This window comes from Fusarium vanettenii (assembly GCF_000151355.1).
Source record: "Fusarium vanettenii 77-13-4 chromosome 1 genomic scaffold NECHAsca_1_chr1_3_0, whole genome shotgun sequence".
Classification (NCBI taxonomy): Eukaryota; Fungi; Ascomycota; class Sordariomycetes; order Hypocreales; family Nectriaceae; genus Fusarium; species Fusarium vanettenii.
In genome coordinates this window covers 4091540-4108591 of record NW_003315881.1, presented here as the reverse complement: position 1 = coordinate 4108591, position 17052 = coordinate 4091540, and the positions used below count along the sequence as shown (strand labels likewise).

General features: G+C 54.1%; 4 protein-coding genes across 4 annotated transcripts; 2 read left to right on the top strand and 2 right to left on the bottom strand.

Moving 5' to 3' along the window:
• Positions 1-42: 42 nt before the first annotated feature.
• On the bottom strand, positions 43-3781 carry NECHADRAFT_30919 (uncharacterized protein; the record flags this gene model as incomplete). Its single annotated transcript, XM_003053861.1, has 5 exons — positions 43-608; positions 1217-1304; positions 1364-3504; positions 3561-3697; positions 3762-3781. The coding sequence occupies 5 exons, from the start codon at positions 3779-3781 to the stop codon at positions 43-45; spliced, it is 2952 nt and encodes a 983-aa protein (XP_003053907.1).
• A 691-nt stretch (positions 3782-4472) lies between these two features.
• On the top strand, positions 4473-5878 carry NECHADRAFT_75529 (uncharacterized protein; the record flags this gene model as incomplete). Its single annotated transcript, XM_003054575.1, has 4 exons — positions 4473-4537; positions 4610-4659; positions 4708-4780; positions 4876-5878. 4 exons carry the CDS (start codon positions 4473-4475, stop codon positions 5876-5878), a joined length of 1191 nt encoding a protein of 396 aa, XP_003054621.1.
• A 1895-nt stretch (positions 5879-7773) lies between these two features.
• NECHADRAFT_90471 (uncharacterized protein) lies at positions 7774-10426 on the top strand (the record flags this gene model as incomplete). Its single annotated transcript, XM_003054574.1, has 16 exons — positions 7774-7791; positions 7821-7933; positions 7990-8098; positions 8131-8149; positions 8233-8252; positions 8310-8452; positions 8551-8594; positions 9098-9226; positions 9281-9311; positions 9389-9450; positions 9507-9553; positions 9606-9722; positions 9781-9808; positions 9928-9981; positions 10126-10273; positions 10330-10426. 16 exons carry the CDS (start codon positions 7774-7776, stop codon positions 10424-10426), a joined length of 1179 nt encoding a protein of 392 aa, XP_003054620.1.
• An 887-nt stretch (positions 10427-11313) lies between these two features.
• On the bottom strand, positions 11314-16308 carry SNT2101 (histone deacetylase complex protein; the record flags this gene model as incomplete). The annotated part of the gene is made up of 5 exons (XM_003053860.1): positions 11314-11853; positions 11911-14478; positions 14541-15111; positions 15165-15265; positions 15697-16308. 5 exons carry the CDS (start codon positions 16306-16308, stop codon positions 11314-11316), a joined length of 4392 nt encoding a protein of 1463 aa, XP_003053906.1.
• Between the last annotated feature and the right edge of the window lie 744 nt (positions 16309-17052).

Here is a 17052-nt window from a genome sequence, read left to right as displayed (position 1 = left end):
TCATACCCCAGTTTACTCGTCTCAAGCCACCTGCTGGCTCGCTCACATCTCCCCCAGCATCCCACTCTCCATGAGATTCTGGTAAAACTCCGGCTCGAGGAAGGTCTTGACGCTGACGTCCTCACTGAGGCCCTTGCGGCGGCGAGTCTTGAGGACAAAGTCACGGGCAGTGGCTTGTGCAGTGGCGGGTTGAAGTGGGCGGATGATCTGTTCACGATCGAGAGGATCGCCGGGAACGATGCTCCAGCTGTCAAAGACGAGACTCACCATGGAGCTGCCCTGGGTCTTGATGCGGAGGTCAGTCTCGAAGCCGAAGCTGTCAATGACGGGTAGCAGGCCGTTGACGCGGTACAGCGGCGTGCCGGCAACGGGACCGTCCGACAGCACGTGGCCGCGGCGCCGTGATAGCACGTTGTACACCTCCATGTACGAGTCCTCAGGCCCAGTCACAGAGACCGAGTAGACGGGCTCCATGAGGCGGGGCGATGCCATGAGGAAGGAGGAGTAGCAGGCTCGTCGGGAGGTGGGGATGATTTGGCCGCCTCCTCGGAAGATGGCCTCGTTGGCCAGAAGCACGTCGGTCACCTTGAATTTGGTGTTTCGGATTGCTGCGTCCATCACGTCAGTTTCTTTTCTTTTGGTCGATCACTGCATTTCTCCCTGGATGACATGTCTCTGTGTCTCTCTGCCACGGGTTACATCCATCCTGCCAGGGCCAAATCCTGCCCAGGGCTAGCTATCTGCCGCCATGGGGGAAAGGATCTCCGGGCAGTTGAGACTGTCGTTTGCTGTACCCGAGCGATGTGGCGGCTCTGGCCGTAGTGCCACGAACAGGTCGCAACCCCCAACCCAGCGGTGGAACCCTTCTCGTCGCGGGTGGTACGGTATCATTGACATGACCAAACGTTTACCCACGCCCAAGCCAAGTCCCTTGCCGGCGGCGGCGCGACAAGCAGGATTGCGGGCTGCATGAGAGCGGGTAACAAATGGTGCAATCAGCGAGTGGAGAGACGGTTCGTCCAAACCCCCACAGGGAGCCTGGGAGGACGACCCCTGTTGAGAGATCCACTGCCCAAAGAAGGGGTATGGTACGCCAGGAGAGGCTGGCATGGCAGGGCTTCACTTGAAGTTGACGTGCTCTGCCTTGACAGCCTTCTCTTGGCTTGAACGTGATGGAGACGGGAATACGAAGAAATGAGACGAAAAACAAACTTACGTTCTTCACACAAGGGTCCCTCGCGGGTTGCCCAGCTGAATCCTTGTCGAATGGACTCCTTGACTGTGGTGAGGAGCTTCTTGTCCACCTGAGATTTTGTTGTCAGTATCAGTTACTAGAGAGCAGACGAAATAGGCATATACTTACCTCGGTGGGGAGAGTATCATCCTGGAGAATATTCGGGCCCGTCTCGTCGGGGCCGAATGCCCAGATACTACGAGCAGCCAGCTTATCCCAGCCGTGCTTCTCCTCAAAGAACTTGGCCACCTTGCGGATGGGATCGCGAATCCGGACCGCACCGCTCTCGATATCGTTTGAGATGCCCTTTTCCAGCTGCTCAGCAACCATGGTGATCTTGTTCTTCTTGTTGGGTGTGATAGCGTAGCATTTAGTCGCCGACGTCTCGACAACCGTCTCACAGAATCGAGTGACGGGATCCGAGACCTTGATGTCCATGTCGGCATATAGACGTCGCAGGTCGTGCAGCACGCAGTCCATATACAGCTCGCCAGTGCCAAGGATGACATGCTCGCCAGACTCCTCGACCTTGGTGTTGATGAGGGGATATGACTTCTGGATCCTCCGCAGGCCGTCAAGCATCTTGGGTAGCTCTGAGGGGTTGATGGGCTCGGCGGCCACCTTGAGGACCGACTCAGTAAAGTGTGTGATGGGTCGGAAGATGTAAGCGTCCTCGTCATCTTCGAGCTTGGGCGGGAGGATAGTGGCGGACTTGACAATGGAGTTGTCAACGCCACTTAGCAGCACCAAGTTACCGGCGGGCACACCATCAGTGGGAATGTTGTATCTTGTCTCGCCGATAAACACTTCACCAATGGAGGCCATAGCCATATCCTCTTCATCGTCAAGGGAGTAGCCCTCGCCCAGGACACGGACCTGCATACCCGGCCGAACTGTGCCGCTTAGCACTCGGCCGAAAGAGTGGAAGCTCTTTGCATCTGCTGTGTTGAAGAGCTTGGTGACGTGGACCACTAAGGGGCCGTCTTGGTCGCAGGTCTTCATCGAAGTAGCAACCTTGGTATCCGTAGGTCCAGTGTAGTATCTTTCGAGCAGTCGCTCAGCGGTCTCAATCGGAGAGGGGATGTGTTGGGTGATCATGTCCACGAAGCCGGTTGAGGGACCAAAGAACTGCTCACACACAAGCTTCAGGAGCACCTTTGCATCAGCCTTGTATTGGGAAGGCTTGAGCTCGATGCCCAGCGAAGCCAGAACCGGCCGTAATTGCTCGGGGCTGTCGCTGATGGAGTGGGTAAAGAGCTTGTAGATGGGCTCAAGGACGAAATGAACGAATGACCGCGCCGACCGCTCATCGATGGGTTTCCTAGAGAAGGTTCGCTTCTTGGGATTATAGTAGACATCACCCCATAACCTCTTACCGAATTCCTCCGTGTTGATATCACCAAACGTGTCGGTGTACATCTTTGCGAAACTCGGCAGGGTGAAGCACCAGCCCATATCTGTGCAGGAGAAGAGGACGTTGCCCTTTTCGGGGCTTATCCGCTTTGATGCCGCCTTTGTGGGTGCTGTGTTTGTGATGACTGTGTTGACCTCCTCGACGACGTGCTTGAGCTTGAAATAGGCATCCTTGGGGGGGAGCTTCAGCTCAAGAATGAGACGGTCCATCTTGTTGATGATGAGAGTCAGGGGTATGTCTTCCAGAACGGCGTGTTTGATGATCTGCTCCGTGTTGATCTGGACACCTTCCACGACATCCACCACTAAACAGACGCCGTCGACCAGCCGGAATGATGCTGCGACCTCATCGACAAAGTTGACGTGGCCGGGGGTATCGATAAGGTTGACGAGATGCGACTTGCCCTTGGTGCTGGGCAATACCAAGCTCATCGGCGCTGCCTTGATAGAAAGTCCCCTCTCCCTCTCCAGCACATGGACATCGGTATATCTCAATTGCTCGTCGCGGTTCTTGCCAACCCTCCGCTCCAGGCGATCTGTGATGTCATGTGTCTCCAGGACGAGCATGTCCATGAAGGCTGTCTTGCCGTGGTGCAGGTGTCCAGCTAGCGCAACGTTGCGTGTTTGCTCAGGGAAGTTCATCAGGTCTGTCATGAATTCGCGGTCGAAAAAGACGGGCGGTAGGTCGGCCTCCTCGATGTTGAACTTCTTCTGCTCGACGGGCGCGATGATGGGTTGCGTAAGGGGTTGCGCATCCTCCTCCTCGACGCGGGTCTCGACATCGGCTCCGTACACTTGCTCGGCTGTTGGATAGTATTGCTTGTCTTCGTGGAGGATAATGGCGTTGGACGGTCCGTCTGCGAGTCGCAAGGTTAGCATCAAGGCCATCAAACAAGATCACGGGAGCTCATACCATCAATCTCCATTAGCTCATGGCCTGTCACACCAGGCGCCTCCTCTGGTTCATCATCATAAACATAGTCGCCGGCCTCGACACCCGCCTCAGACGCCTCCTCGGACCCGGCCTCCTCGCCAATGAAGTTACCGAACCTATTCGCGACAAGTCAGCGCGCCGCAACTGGAGATCGCGACGGGAAGGAAAGAAGATACGTACTCATCATAGAGATCATCCATCTTGCCCGTTCCAGCTAAGTGAAGCGCAAGATGCTAAAACAGTGTGCAGAGAGTGGAGGGGTTGGCGATGCGGAAATGCAACTTCTCCAATCGTCAATCCTGTCACTGTCTCCCAGAGCTTCAGCTTCGTCCCTGCCTTGCGCGCGTCGCCAACTTTTTCGATGGGACCAGACGAGGCTGAATCACGTGCGCTACTGCAAGGCTGCGATCCACTCTTCCACTAGGCCGTCATTGGCCGGAGATCGGAGGCAGGTACCGGTGGGGGTCGCGTGCGAAAACGACAGGGGACCACCTTCAGATGCCGAGTGCGGCGTATTCGCAAAAGCCGGTGCCCCTCCATTTTCATTTTCTGTGTGTGTTGCGCTTGCCGTTTTTGATGGCAACCGCAGGCTGGGAGGTTTTCATCCCACCTGGAAGGAGGGGCTCGATAATACCTGTACGTACTGTAACTCTCTAGGTAACTGCCCGGCCTGCACCGTACCGCACCGCACCGCACCGCGCCGCGCCTACCTTAGCCTATTTCATTAAGTAGGTAGGTAGTAGCAACCTCTTTCGCTTCCTTCCTCAACAAATTTCCCGCCGATTTCCGCTCCGCTCCCGTCCTCCTTTCCTTTATCAATCTATAAACCTCCGTCCTGAACCTTCAGTCTCTCAGCAACTCCAAGACTCGCTCCAGAAACCCGTCGTCAAAATGTCTAACCTTCCCCCCGTCTACATTGTCTCTGTGGCTCGTACGCCCGTTGGCTCGTTCCTCGGGTAAGCACAACGAGAGAAATATTCGCAAGAGCGGTATTTGAGTCGGAGAGTTCATGATGCTGACAATTGTAGCTCCTTGTCGAGCTTGACCGCCGTTCAGCTGGGTTCTACCGCCATCAAGGGTACGTTCAACCCCTCAATGGCCAGAAACTGGAGCTAACTCTCTGCAGGCGCTGTCGAGCGAGCTGGTATCAAGCCTGAGGCTGTCGACGAGGTCTTCTTTGGCAATGTCCTCTCTGCTGGGTAAGCTCCGTTTTTCCCCCTTAACCCAACTTCAGCTTGAGCAATGGCCCGAATCTTCTGCTCGTGTTCTATGTAACTGATGCTAACTTTGACAGTCTCGGCCAGGGTCCTGCTCGCCAGTGTGCCATTGGCGCTGGCCTCCCCCAGAGCGTCATTGCCACGACCGTGAACAAGGTCTGCGCCTCCTCTCTCAAGGCCATCATCCTTGGTGCTCAGAACATTATGCTGGGCACCTCCGATATCGTCGTCGCCGGCGGAACCGAGTCCATGTCCAACACCCCTCACTACCTCCCCAACCTCCGAACCGGCGCCAAGTACGGCGACCAGACCCTCGTCGATGGCGTCCTCAAGGACGGTCTGACCGACTCGTACAAGAAGGAGCACATGGGTCTCGCTGGCGAGCTCTGCGCTCAGGACTACGAGCTCACCCGTGAGGCCCAGGACGAGTACGCCATCAACTCGTACAAGAAGGCTCAGGCTGCCACCGAGGCTGGCCTGTTCACCGAGATTGTTCCCGTCGAGGTTAGCGGTGGCCGTGGCAAGCCCCCTGTCAAGGTCGAGCGTGATGATGAGGTCAAGAACCTGAACGTCGACAAGCTCAAGGTCATGCGCCCTGCCTTCAAGCCCGACGGAACCGTCACTGCTCCCAACGCCGCCCCCATCAACGATGGTGCCGCTGCCGTTGTCCTTGTCTCCGAGGCCAAGCTCAAGGAGCTCGGTCTCAAGCCCATTGCCAAGATCCTTGGTTGGGGTGATGCTGAGCGCGAGCCTGAGCGCTTCACCGTTGCTCCCTCGCTGGCCATCCCCAAGGCCATCAAGCACGCTGGTCTGACCCCCGAGCAGATCGAGTACTACGAGATCAACGAGGCCTTCTCCGTTGTTGCTCTCGCCAACATCAAGATCCTCGGACTCAACCCCGACAAGGTCAACGTCTATGGTGGCTCTGTCGCCATCGGCCACCCTCTTGGCTGCTCTGGTGCCCGTATCGTCACCACCCTCACCTCCGTCCTGAAGGAGAAGAAGGCCAAGATTGGTTGCGTCGGTATCTGCAACGGTGGTGGCGGTGCCTCTGCTCTCGTCATTGAGAGCCTGCAATAGAAGGGGGCGTATTGGGAAATGTGATGATTTGGAATGACATGACGAACCGCAAATTATGCGGACCGAGTAGAAAAAAGTTAGCATATATCTAATATACCTCGGCATTGGATGCCTTTACCCTTGGCAACAGCTCAGTTCCGTTCAGGTCCTTCTTGGGGTGTCTTGTTGTTCGATACCCGTGCGCGGTGTAAGTAAGTTTCCGTGGGGTGGATGGGATCTGAGTTGTGGTGTGGTTTAAAAGATCCCAACATCTTCTGTTTTATCACAGTCTAAAGAAGTGAGGGCAGCATAGCAAGTTTTCAATTGTCAAATAGACAATATGTCTGTGCTACCTAGTTCATCAAGTGTCCACATGTCACCACCTGAGTGATTGCAACCGATATCGTCTCCAAAGCCATGCCCAGTTCCTTGGTATAGCAACTTGGGGCGGAAGACTTTGTTTCCGTACAGTGAATTGATCGCCCTGGCCCAGCCTCTTTTCTATGATGAGCCTCTGTATTGTGGATAAGAAGTCAGGCAACTGGTTGCGAACGCGGGTGAGATCACTTTCAGCTATCAACACGATAAGCATAGCAAGCAGGTTGAAGTGATATAAATCTATTGAGCAACTGACTATCATCTGTCAAATTCGGTGACCTACATCTCTTCCATAGGCGGTTCGTAAAAGCTGATATAGGTGGCAACAATGATTCTTCTTGAATGCAGCGAATATCAGGCGTTCGTATTCTCACGGACCCATGCTTGTTCTCACGCTCCTTTACCAGGCTGTGGAATCTCTCGACGTCCGATGATGTCAAGAACGACTTCTTCAGTGTCAGTTCAGTTCCTGGTGAATAATGACTGCACGGCATCCTTTCGCCAAAGATGCTGTTGATCTTGCCGCCATCCGGGCTTGAGTCGTAGTGATTTAGCAACGATAGTATCCTCCCGCGAGGTTTCTCATCAGAGGAGCTTCATGGTGAGGTGTAGTATCTTCAATAAGAAACCAACGGCCGGGAACACCTACTCAGGGCGGGAACAGGGAGGTAGGAAATATTGATGAGTCGGCTCAAAATGCTAATAGATCATGAAGAAGGGGAAAGCCTGTAGTATTTTATGAGTTGCTGAATGTGGGAGTTTGTGACAGTACCAAGCTGAAACCCACGGAATGTTTGTTAGACGAAAGTTCACCCTGACAAACTATCATGCACAAACTGAAAACACCTAGACTTACCTAATTAGAATAATAAAAAAGATAAACTATGAGATGAAATTATAAAATAACAAAAGACTTACTCTATAATTCTGCCAAGTTATTCCTAGAAACTACCTGATCTCCTACACTATTCTCAGTTAAATAGACTGGCAACTTAGGAGCAAAAACTCAACCACCACAGGACCAATCCCAATCTGTGGGGTGAGTAATCTGCCTCCTGCTATTCTTCGGTCAACCCGCCCAGGTGAATCTGTGACTGTGATAAAAATGGATCATGGGCCGAAGTACGGACCTGGGGTAACGCAGTCATTGGACGTGAGTCATGGATCCCTCCTGCAGATGGACCACACAGTCGATGCGGTGAGCTAGATTTACACTGTACATGGAGGTATTTAAAAGTATTTTATGAGATTAAATGTATTGTCAGAGACGAGCATGCAAAACGTCACACAGTGTGTCATGAAAAACAACCCTTAGCCTATCCCGTCCAAAGTTTTTTTTTTCCTTGCCCCCCCCTCCCCCTCCATCCGACGCACAATTCCCACTAACGTAGGTATATGTGTTAGTCCCCTTCTTCTCTTCTCCTTCACTTCCATCTTTACCAAACAAACAATCGATCTCCTACTCCAATTGACTTGAATCGAATTCCGCCAGACCAAATCTCTCATCATGTGTCCCGAGCCCGAATCCGCCCCTGCCAATGGCAACCCCAACCGTGGTGGTCACCACGCGGGATCGCCTTACCAGTCCGTCGGTGACTTCCTCTCCAACACGAACCGGTTCCAGATCATCGAGAGTACACTCCGAGAAGGCGAGCAATTCGCCAATGCCTTTTTCGACAGGGAGGCCAAGATCAAGATGTTAGCCAAGGATCAACTCCGATTTCATTCCGCCTTGACTAACGGTTCTTCTACAGCGCCACTGCTCTCTCCGACTTTGGCGTCGAGTACATCGAACTGACCTCTCCCGCTGCCTCTCCTCAATCGCGTGAGGACTGCGAGGCTATCTGCAAGCTCGGCCTCAAGGTCAGTTTCCCTATTACTGTCTAACTTTGCAGAATGCTGACAACCTTTACAGTCCAAGATCCTGACCCGTGAGTCCCGCGCCCACATCGGCGACGTCCCCGCTTCCGATTAACTAATAGGCTAACGACTTGCAGATGTGCGGTGTAACATGGAAGTGAGTTGGATCACCAAGTTTTGTCCCGGGAACATGATTTTCTAACAGACCATCCAGGATGCCAAGCTTGCTTGCGATACAGGAGTCGACGGTGTCGACGTCGTCATTGGCACCTCCAAGCAGCTCCGGGAGCACTCCCATGGCAAGGACATGGACTACATCAAGAAGACTGCCCTCGAGGTTATCGCTTACATCAAGAGGTATGTCATCAGCCCGTTGGGGGAAAGACACTGTTTTGCACAGACCGTCGAGGGGGCGTCAGAGTTCTCCGAGACATGAAAGCTGACCAAGCTCGCAGCCGCGGCGTCGAGGTTCGCTTCTCAAGTGAAGACAGTTTCAGAAGTCAGTATTCCTTGTTCGGTTCATTCTTCTCCCGCCTGCTTGGCTCTTTCTCTGGCCTCCATTGAAGCAATTGGGTCGTGTGTATCTGGTAGCCCTGATTGGCACGATATACTCGTCCCCCGCCATTCGCAGCTGTCACAGCTTGGGTCGACTCCAACACTTTGGTCATGATATGGGACTCCCGCTTCATCCTCGACCTTCGGTCATTGAACTCGATATGCACCAACGAATTTTGCTTATACCTACGCCGTCAATATCGTCCGGTTCGCGTCACGCCTTTCCAAACACAGCAGCTGGTACATGCATATCGGGGTCAGACGCCTGAGGAAGAGGGATGACTGTCCCTTATCATGACTGAAAGACGAGAGCTGGCTCAAAACCATGATAGCTTGCTGACGCCAGTTGGGGAGGATCTCAATTGCATTAGATGGCGGCCAGCAGGATTCTCTTGCACTGCATTCATCCCATCGCCATTCGACAATATGACTAACAAATTCGTCTAGGTGACCTGGTGGATCTCCTTGATCTTTACCGTGCTGTCGATCGGGCTGGCGTCAACCGTGTGGGTGTTGCGGACACTGTGGGATGTGCCACGCCCCGTCAAGTCTATGATCTCGTGCGCACTCTCCGAGGTCAGTCCATCCTCTGAACTCAAGGTGCTCTGCTGCGTACTAACTCGATAACAGGTGTTGTCGGCTGTGATATCGAGACTCATTTGTATGTAGTCACACTATCCTTGGTCGCGGCGACCTTGAAGGACTTGTTATTTTCAGGACTAATGCTTCAATTAATAGCCATAACGACACTATGTGTGCCGTCGCAAACGCCCACGCAGCTCTTGAGGCTGGTGCCACACGTAAGTCGAGAACTCAAGATTCGAGGGATGAGCTCGCTCTGACAGGTCTGCCACAGACATCGACACCAGTGTTCTCGGTATCGGTGAGAGAAACGGCATTACTGTAAGTGCACCACGCCACCGACACGTCCCTGACGTTTCTAACATCGTGATAGCCCTTGGGTGGTCTCCTCGCCCGCATGATCGTTGGCAGCCACGACTACGTCACCTCCAGGTATAAGCTGCACAAGCTCCTGGCGCTGGAAGATCTCGTTGCGGACCATGTCCAAATTGTAAGATTTAGCAAGCCATGACCGTCGCGGCGACAATGTAGGCTAACAACGAGGACAGAACATCCCCTTCAACAACCCCGTCACTGGTGAGTTTTTGCCCAGTCTTTGCCTTTTCCCTCTGGCTTCCCGCGTCCTACCACTATCCCGCCGCTGCGCTTTAACGACACATCAACGCCTCTTGAGCACGAATTGACTTTTTCTATAGGTTTCTGTGCCTTTTCCCACAAGGCCGGCATCCACTCCAAGGCCATTCTTAACTGTACGTCGCCATTTTGGCCTCCTTTAACCTTCTTAGCTGGACGCGATTCCCCGTCTCAATCTCCTACGAAAGTTTCGTCTCTGCAGCTAGAAGAGGGGCATCCGTGGTAGCAATCACATCTCGATCACTGCTAACATCAGCCAGCGCCTTCAACATACGAGATCATCGACCCAGCCGATTTCGGCATGAGCCGATACGTCCACTTTGCCTCAAGACTTACTGGCTGGAATGCCATCAAGAGCCGTGTCGAACAGCTTGGCCTGACCATGACTGACGACCAAATCAAGGAAGTGTAAGGCCCCCCTGTGCCTAGTGGACTTGTGAACCCCTTGTTAACTTGGATTCTAGGACACAAAAGATCAAGGCCTTGGCCGACATCCGACCTCTTGCGGTCGACGATGCAGATGCCATCATTCGATCTTACCACCTCGAACTCCAATCCTAAGTGGGAGAGAACTGGGAAAAGAAAAGTGGGAGCGACGCAGAGTGTGGACGGTCAGGGATTATTACAAATGGCTTCAAGGATAATGAGCATATGAAAAAGCATATGAGATGAACAACAAGAAAAAAATTGAGAAAAGACATCAAATACGTCGAGATATTTCCCTTGCCCTTTCGCGTGTGGCTTTTCGCCTGGCGTAACAGTCAGGACTTACACCTGAGGTTCTGAGTGAACTCAAGCCCTGGCCTTGACAGCTAGTTACGCAGTGACGACAGCAAAAATGGGTCAATCAGACACAAGCTATCAAATGAGACGGAGTCTGGAAAACAGAGTAAAAGACGTATATGAATCATGAATATGCAGTGGCTATTTAGTTCTAGAGTACAGGCCAGAGAGGGCTTCTTGTCCTCATAGTTTGCCCTCTCCCGTCAGGATAAGCACAAACAAGGCGGAATGTTGAGACGCAACTATTCTCCTACAGTCGGTCAGGTCCATGTCTTTGAATGAAGAGACAGGGAACTGTAAAACAAAACAAAAAAACTTTGCATGGAATGAACCAAAAATAACAACGCGAAATGAACGCTGGTGAAATACCCGAACCTTCCTTTCTTCCTTGAATCATGCATGCCAGGCCTCAACCCCCACCCTCACCCTCTCTATGACCTCCCTGCAAACCACCAGCCATATCCCGTATATGTACGACCGACCGAGCCGGGAGGGCATTTTTGTCTGGCCATGCTTATTTTTTCCCCATAACTGAATCAAACCCTTCTTAACCGCCCTCTCTCTCATCCACGGTCGATGATGGTATCTCGATCTAGGTCGTCATCAACCCACCCACCGACGTGTTCCTCAGACGTCTCAACCACTGATTGTTCCGAGGCAGAGCGCTACTCCATGTCCACGTCCTCAGCAGCACTGGGAGGCACAACGCCCTCGTCCATCCACCGGCGGAAGTTCTTGTTCTGCTCCTGTACCTCCTCGGGGCTGAGGTCCTTGGTCCACGACGGGTTGTGCACCCACTTCTCGAGCAGCTTGCTCTCGCGGTACCCCGTCAACGCACGGAGGAACTTTTCGCGTCGCTCGCGCTGTTCCCGCGTCTTGGGAGCTTGGTCATAGACAACGTACTCGGACGTGCCCGGGGCCCACGCCATCTTGGAGCTCTTGAGGCAAATGCTGATGGTCAAGTTCTCGCTGTAAGAAACAGGCTTGGGAATGGCATCTTCGTCTGCGTCTGCGTCACCAGAGGGGAGGTTCCGTGTGAGGACCACCTTCTGGAGCTTGGACCTAGGTACTCCTTCGGTAGGCTCGACACGGATAAATGATGAGATGTAGTACTGCCAACGCTCACGGAGTTGCATCTCATCCATGTAGAATGTTGTCTCCTCCCGTTGAAGCCATCGTACAGAGGCCTCAGCCTTGGCCGGGAACTAATCATCGTGTTAGAAAGGATCAACGTCAACCCAGTTCAGGAGAGTTCAACTTACCCAGCAAATGACAAAAATGTCTCCGTCCTTAACGCACTTCTCGGCAAATTTCCTAGCGCTGATCTCGGTTTGGTAACTAGTCTCTTCCTTCTCGCGGCTAGCAATGTACTGCTGAATCAGATCAGGAGTCTTTTCTTTCGCATCGGTGCTGCTGCATGTGAGGGCAAGCCGGCACAGAGTCTTGAGGAGGTCCTGGATCGTGTACACCTTCCACCCTGCCTTGAGGTAGTAGTGTCGCATCACGTCCTGGTACCGCGTCTCATCGACATCGCCTGTGATGTACTCCTCGATGAGCTCCAGTGTCTTGGGCCAGTAGGTATCGGGGTCGTCGTTCCTGCCGAAGAACTTCATGTGGTTCTCAGTGAAGCCAATGTCTCTAGCAGGCTTCGGTTTACTGAGACGGTCAACCTCCTTGGCCACGGCTGCCTTGCTGTCCTTGAGGTCCTGGAGTCGCTTATACAGAGTCTGGAAGATGCTGAAGAAGACAAACAGCGTCTGGTTGCAGAAGAAGTTGTACCACGGCCGTGCAAAGAACCCATCAGCCTTCAGCTCGCCGTCTGTGCTCAAGAGAGCATCGCTCTGCCCAACCATGAACGGCTTGGGGATGCTGGGCATCCATCGCTCGTTAGAAACATCCGGGTGGGCCGTGTCTTCAGAGGCATCGGGCATCTCCTCTTCGTTGGCCGAAGTGACATCGGGAGTGGTCTCTTTGCTGCCAGACGTGCTGTCGTCTTTGTCCTTGTCCTTGTCCTTGTCCTTATCCTTATCCTTATCCTTGTGTCCCCGCGACTTGCTACCGTTACGACCGGGATCAAGAACCCCTCTAAGAAGATCTCCCTTCTTGCCGTTACGGCGGCTGCGGCCGTTGGTCAGCTCCGCGGGCGTGTGGTCCTCCACTTCCTCCTCGCCAGAATCTGGAGGAATCTTGGGGAGCTTATCCTGAATGGTTTCCTCGGGGATGTCAAAGAAAGCGGGGATGAACATCTCGAAAAACTCGAGAATCCGCTCCTTCTCCTGGCTGCTGTGCTGTCCGTTGTGCAAGCTGTACAACATCATCAGTCGAAGGAGATCAATGACCGTGTTCTTGTCGGCAAAGTCCCAGACGAACTGATGGCGAGGCGCCTTGCCGTTCAATGATCGTTCACGGCGCTGCTCCTCGTGTTTTGTCTTGATCACATCGACAAGGTGCTTAGCCGTCAGATTCCTCTTGTCGTTCTGCCTCACAAGAATGCCCATGTGATCCAGACTCTTAAGGTGCATGCTCTGGGTCTGAGCGTGCCAAACCTTCTCCCACTCGCGTTGGGAGAATCGCCATTCCTCATCCTTCTGCTTCATGCGGGCCAACAAGACTGGGACCACGTCAAAGGGATGGGTGTACATGTCGTTGACGACATCGATGCCGCGGTCGCCGTAGATCTTCTTGCAGATACGCTTAAAGATGGATGTGCTCTGGCCAGCGAGCGCAGCAGGCATCTGGAATGTCTCCCTCTCGGTGGGAGACATAGCGAGCATCTGCTGCGCAATGGGCTCAAGGAGCTGGATGCACTTGAGGTTAGCCTCAATGTTGAAGTCATAGTCGTGGCGCTCCTCCTCGATACGGTGAAGACCCTCCTCGAACTGATTCTTTCTGTGAGCCACAAATCCACTATCCTCAGACGCCCAAGTGGGATGCGACGCCCACTCGTCATTGAGCACCGAATTGCACAGCTCATCTCGCCCACTGCAGGGCTTGAGGCGCTCTCGCTTCGGAAGCAATCGATAGCTTGGACCGTAGCCGCGGCAGTTGCTGAGAGATACCTTGTCCGTTGGCGGTGCCGGCCGGTTGTCAATGATGACATCCTGAGTCTCAACTCCCACGAAGCTCTTCCAAAAGTTCATCAGATCAGGGTTCGCGCCAATGAAGAGGGCTCCCTTGTGAAATAATGTATTTCGGTCAATGATGTTCTGGCTGAACAGGTTGCAGAGCTTCAAGAACTCGTTCATCGAAGATCGATTGCTAAGGAACTTCTTGACGCGCTCAAAGAAGGCAATCTCATCCTGGTTGGACGTTGACGAGGATCGTGGCGGATAGGGCTCTGGCATGACAGGGGTGAGGGTTGGTTCTACTGCGGAGCCCTCGCCAGACGCCCTGGCGTGGTTGAGCTTGGGTCGCTTGTTGCCATTCACAGCAGGAGGCATGAGTCGAGCTGCCGCCGTCACCTCAGCGAGCACAGTTGCGGGCTGAGCTGCCTGCTTGTCCGCCCGGAGCCGCTTTTTGTTGTCCTTGCTCGCGCTTGCGGGTGGCGCAAAGCTACCCAAGGGGGGCATCTTCTGGCCATCCCTCATGGCAGGTTGTGGTGTATGGCTTGGACCGGTCGGGGTTCCATCTTCCATTCGGCCCGGTGTCTGCTTCGCCTGGCCAGCAGACTCTGGCAAGAACTGCTTAAAGTCCTCCAGCAAGTCCGGGGCCGAGTTGAACAGGGTCGTCACCTGTGCATACACGTCTTGGATGGGCTTCTGCTCCCGCTGGTATGTCTGCAAGATTTCAAGGAATTGCTTGTAAATCTCAGGCTTGTCCTGGAAGCGGTTCTTGGCCATGATTAGTATACGCTGTGCCTCAGCGGGAGCAGCAATCAGGGGGGCGGGCTTACCTTAATCTTATTCACGTAGCTGATAGCATGGTTGAATTCGACGGGGCCACGGCGCTCCATGTTTGCCTGGTTCGCAGCATTGCCATTGACTGCAGCCGGACCCGAAGGGGTGGGTGTCAACGCATGACGAGCGTTTGGTCCCCCCTCGCCGGGCCCAGAACTGCCTTGTGGCAGACCGCGTCGCTGGCCCGAGCCAGAGTTTTCGAAACTGGCCGCATTCTGAGCTGCAGCTTGAACAAAGAGGCTTGCGCCATTCTGCACAGGTGTGCTAAACTGTGCCTCGGGGCTCTCAATGCTGTGCTGTGGCCTCTGCTGCCACTGGCCACCCCGCTCAGGAAAGATGGGCTGGCTCGCCGCAGCAGGTCCATGGCCGTCGCCCTGATTCCCGCGACCCGTGATAGACTGCACTGTGGTGCCCATGGGAGTCGTAACTCTGATAGTGTTAGGATCGTTGCCAGCGCCACATTCGATGCGGTAACCAGGAGGTAAGAAAGTATTGAAGCCCTGGATCAGGTTGGGATGTCCCGCGAACAGCTCCGAAACTCTGTTGATAACGCCCGGAGTATCAATGCTACACATTTCGTCAGTAATCGTCCCTCTCAGCACTTTTGGTGATTGACATACGCCTGGCTCTTGAAGTCCTTCATAATGTCAAGAAAGCGATTGTATACATCAGGCTGATCATGAAACTGCACCTTCACCTGGTCCAGGTAGGTGAGGGCATCCTAGGAGAAGCATTAGCAAGCAATTCAACATGGCCACGACCGTGCAAAGAAAGGAAACACAAGCATGAGTAGTGCTTGCAGAGGATGTCAACGGGGCTGCCTGCATCTGATAGGACTGTCCAAGGGAGGCTCTGTGGACGATGTTTGGTGGCGATGTTAAACAAAAGCTGCCAGGATACAAGCGGGACAGGAGGCTGCGTGCTTGCATCGCATAGCAAGACACGAAAGGCACCTAGAGCATCTCCAGGTAGAAACTAGCAGGGATGCAGGGAGCATTGCAGAGCCATGGCTACCCGTTTGGCGGCTTGTCGCATCGCCAGCTCAAAAGCGACTGGCTAGCAACGACGCGCAAACAACAAACAGCAATTGCTCCCCATACATGCCACCCGCCAAATAACAACAAGGCCAACAATGACATCACGTAGACTCACATTCAAAATTGGCTGCTGTCCCTGGGTGATGCCTCCAGGGATCTGGTGAGCCGCCGAGCCAGCGGCGCCTGGGAACGGCGCGCCCTGCTGAGCCCCGCGCTGACCTTCTTGTTGTAGGGGGCCACCAAACACGGCAGCGACACCGCTCGCCGCCACCTGCGATGAGGTCGGGGGCGCGGTGGTATGTGGCATCGGCGCGAACATGGGGTGCTGGGGGTTTGCGTTGGCTTGTCCTCCGTGCTGGACTGGCCGGCCGTGCTCGTTCTGCAGCGGCCCGCCAAAGGTGGCCAGGGGACCACCAGAGGGGGCGCCAAGAGGAATCTGGGGATTCCCGTTATGGTTCGCAAGCAATCCACCGGGGCTGTGGATTGCACCGGGGATCCGCGATGCTACCGGCTGGTGGATGGGAATGGAGCCAGCGCTGCTATGGTGAGTTGTCGCCTGGTACCGATCGCCGGGCTCCCGCTCTCGGTCGCGCTCCCGGTCGCGCTCTCGTTCTTGGTCTCGACGGGCCATCTCCTCGCGTTGTTGTAGTGCTCGGTGTCGGTCGTCCATTTCGCGCTCTCGATCGTATGCTGGAGGGCCACTACCATGTAGCTTCTGGCTGTTCATGCTCTTCTGTTGGAGGGGACGCATCAGCAAAACAGTTCATTCGAGCTCCGGTGCGCCGTGATGGGCAGCCATTCCCAAATCATTCAGCGTTGCTGAATCACGACAGAGATGCCTAGAGGTGAAGGTTGAGGCTGATCCTGCAGACGTGGGCGACAAGCGACACACCCACAGCTCAGGAGAGGAAGAGGCGATCGCGACATGACGGAAACAATAGAAAGACTTACACCAAATGGATAAAAGGCCAGCGCCAGGGGCACTCTACATGGAGGCGGGCATGTGCGAGACTGATGGCGAAGATGAAGCAGAGGCAGAAACCACAGGTGGGGGGGGGGGGGGTGATGAAAGTCGGCTCGGTTGGGTTGTGCACTTGGAAAGCCAGCCTTTCTTGCAAACTTGCGAAGAGCTCCCTCCGGCTCGGGTGACGAGATCTGAGCAAGGCGCGGAAGAATCCGCATCACGTGATGGCTTTTTTGCGTTAGCGCGGGCTTATCTCGGGGTGTTTGGGGCAATTGGAGGGCGATAATTCGCGGCTTTATCTTATCAGTTGGAGCGCCGAGGTCGGCTATGGTCGGGCAAAAGATATTGTCAGCCTCGCCATGACAACAGAGATACAGCAATAACATCCATCGTAATTCTCGTTTCCTTTAATGTTTCCTCTTATATACTACTCAGGCATGCGTAGAGCTTATTCTGCGCTCTCTACACATCTTGTCTGACCTCTCGTCATGTGTACCAACAATTCCG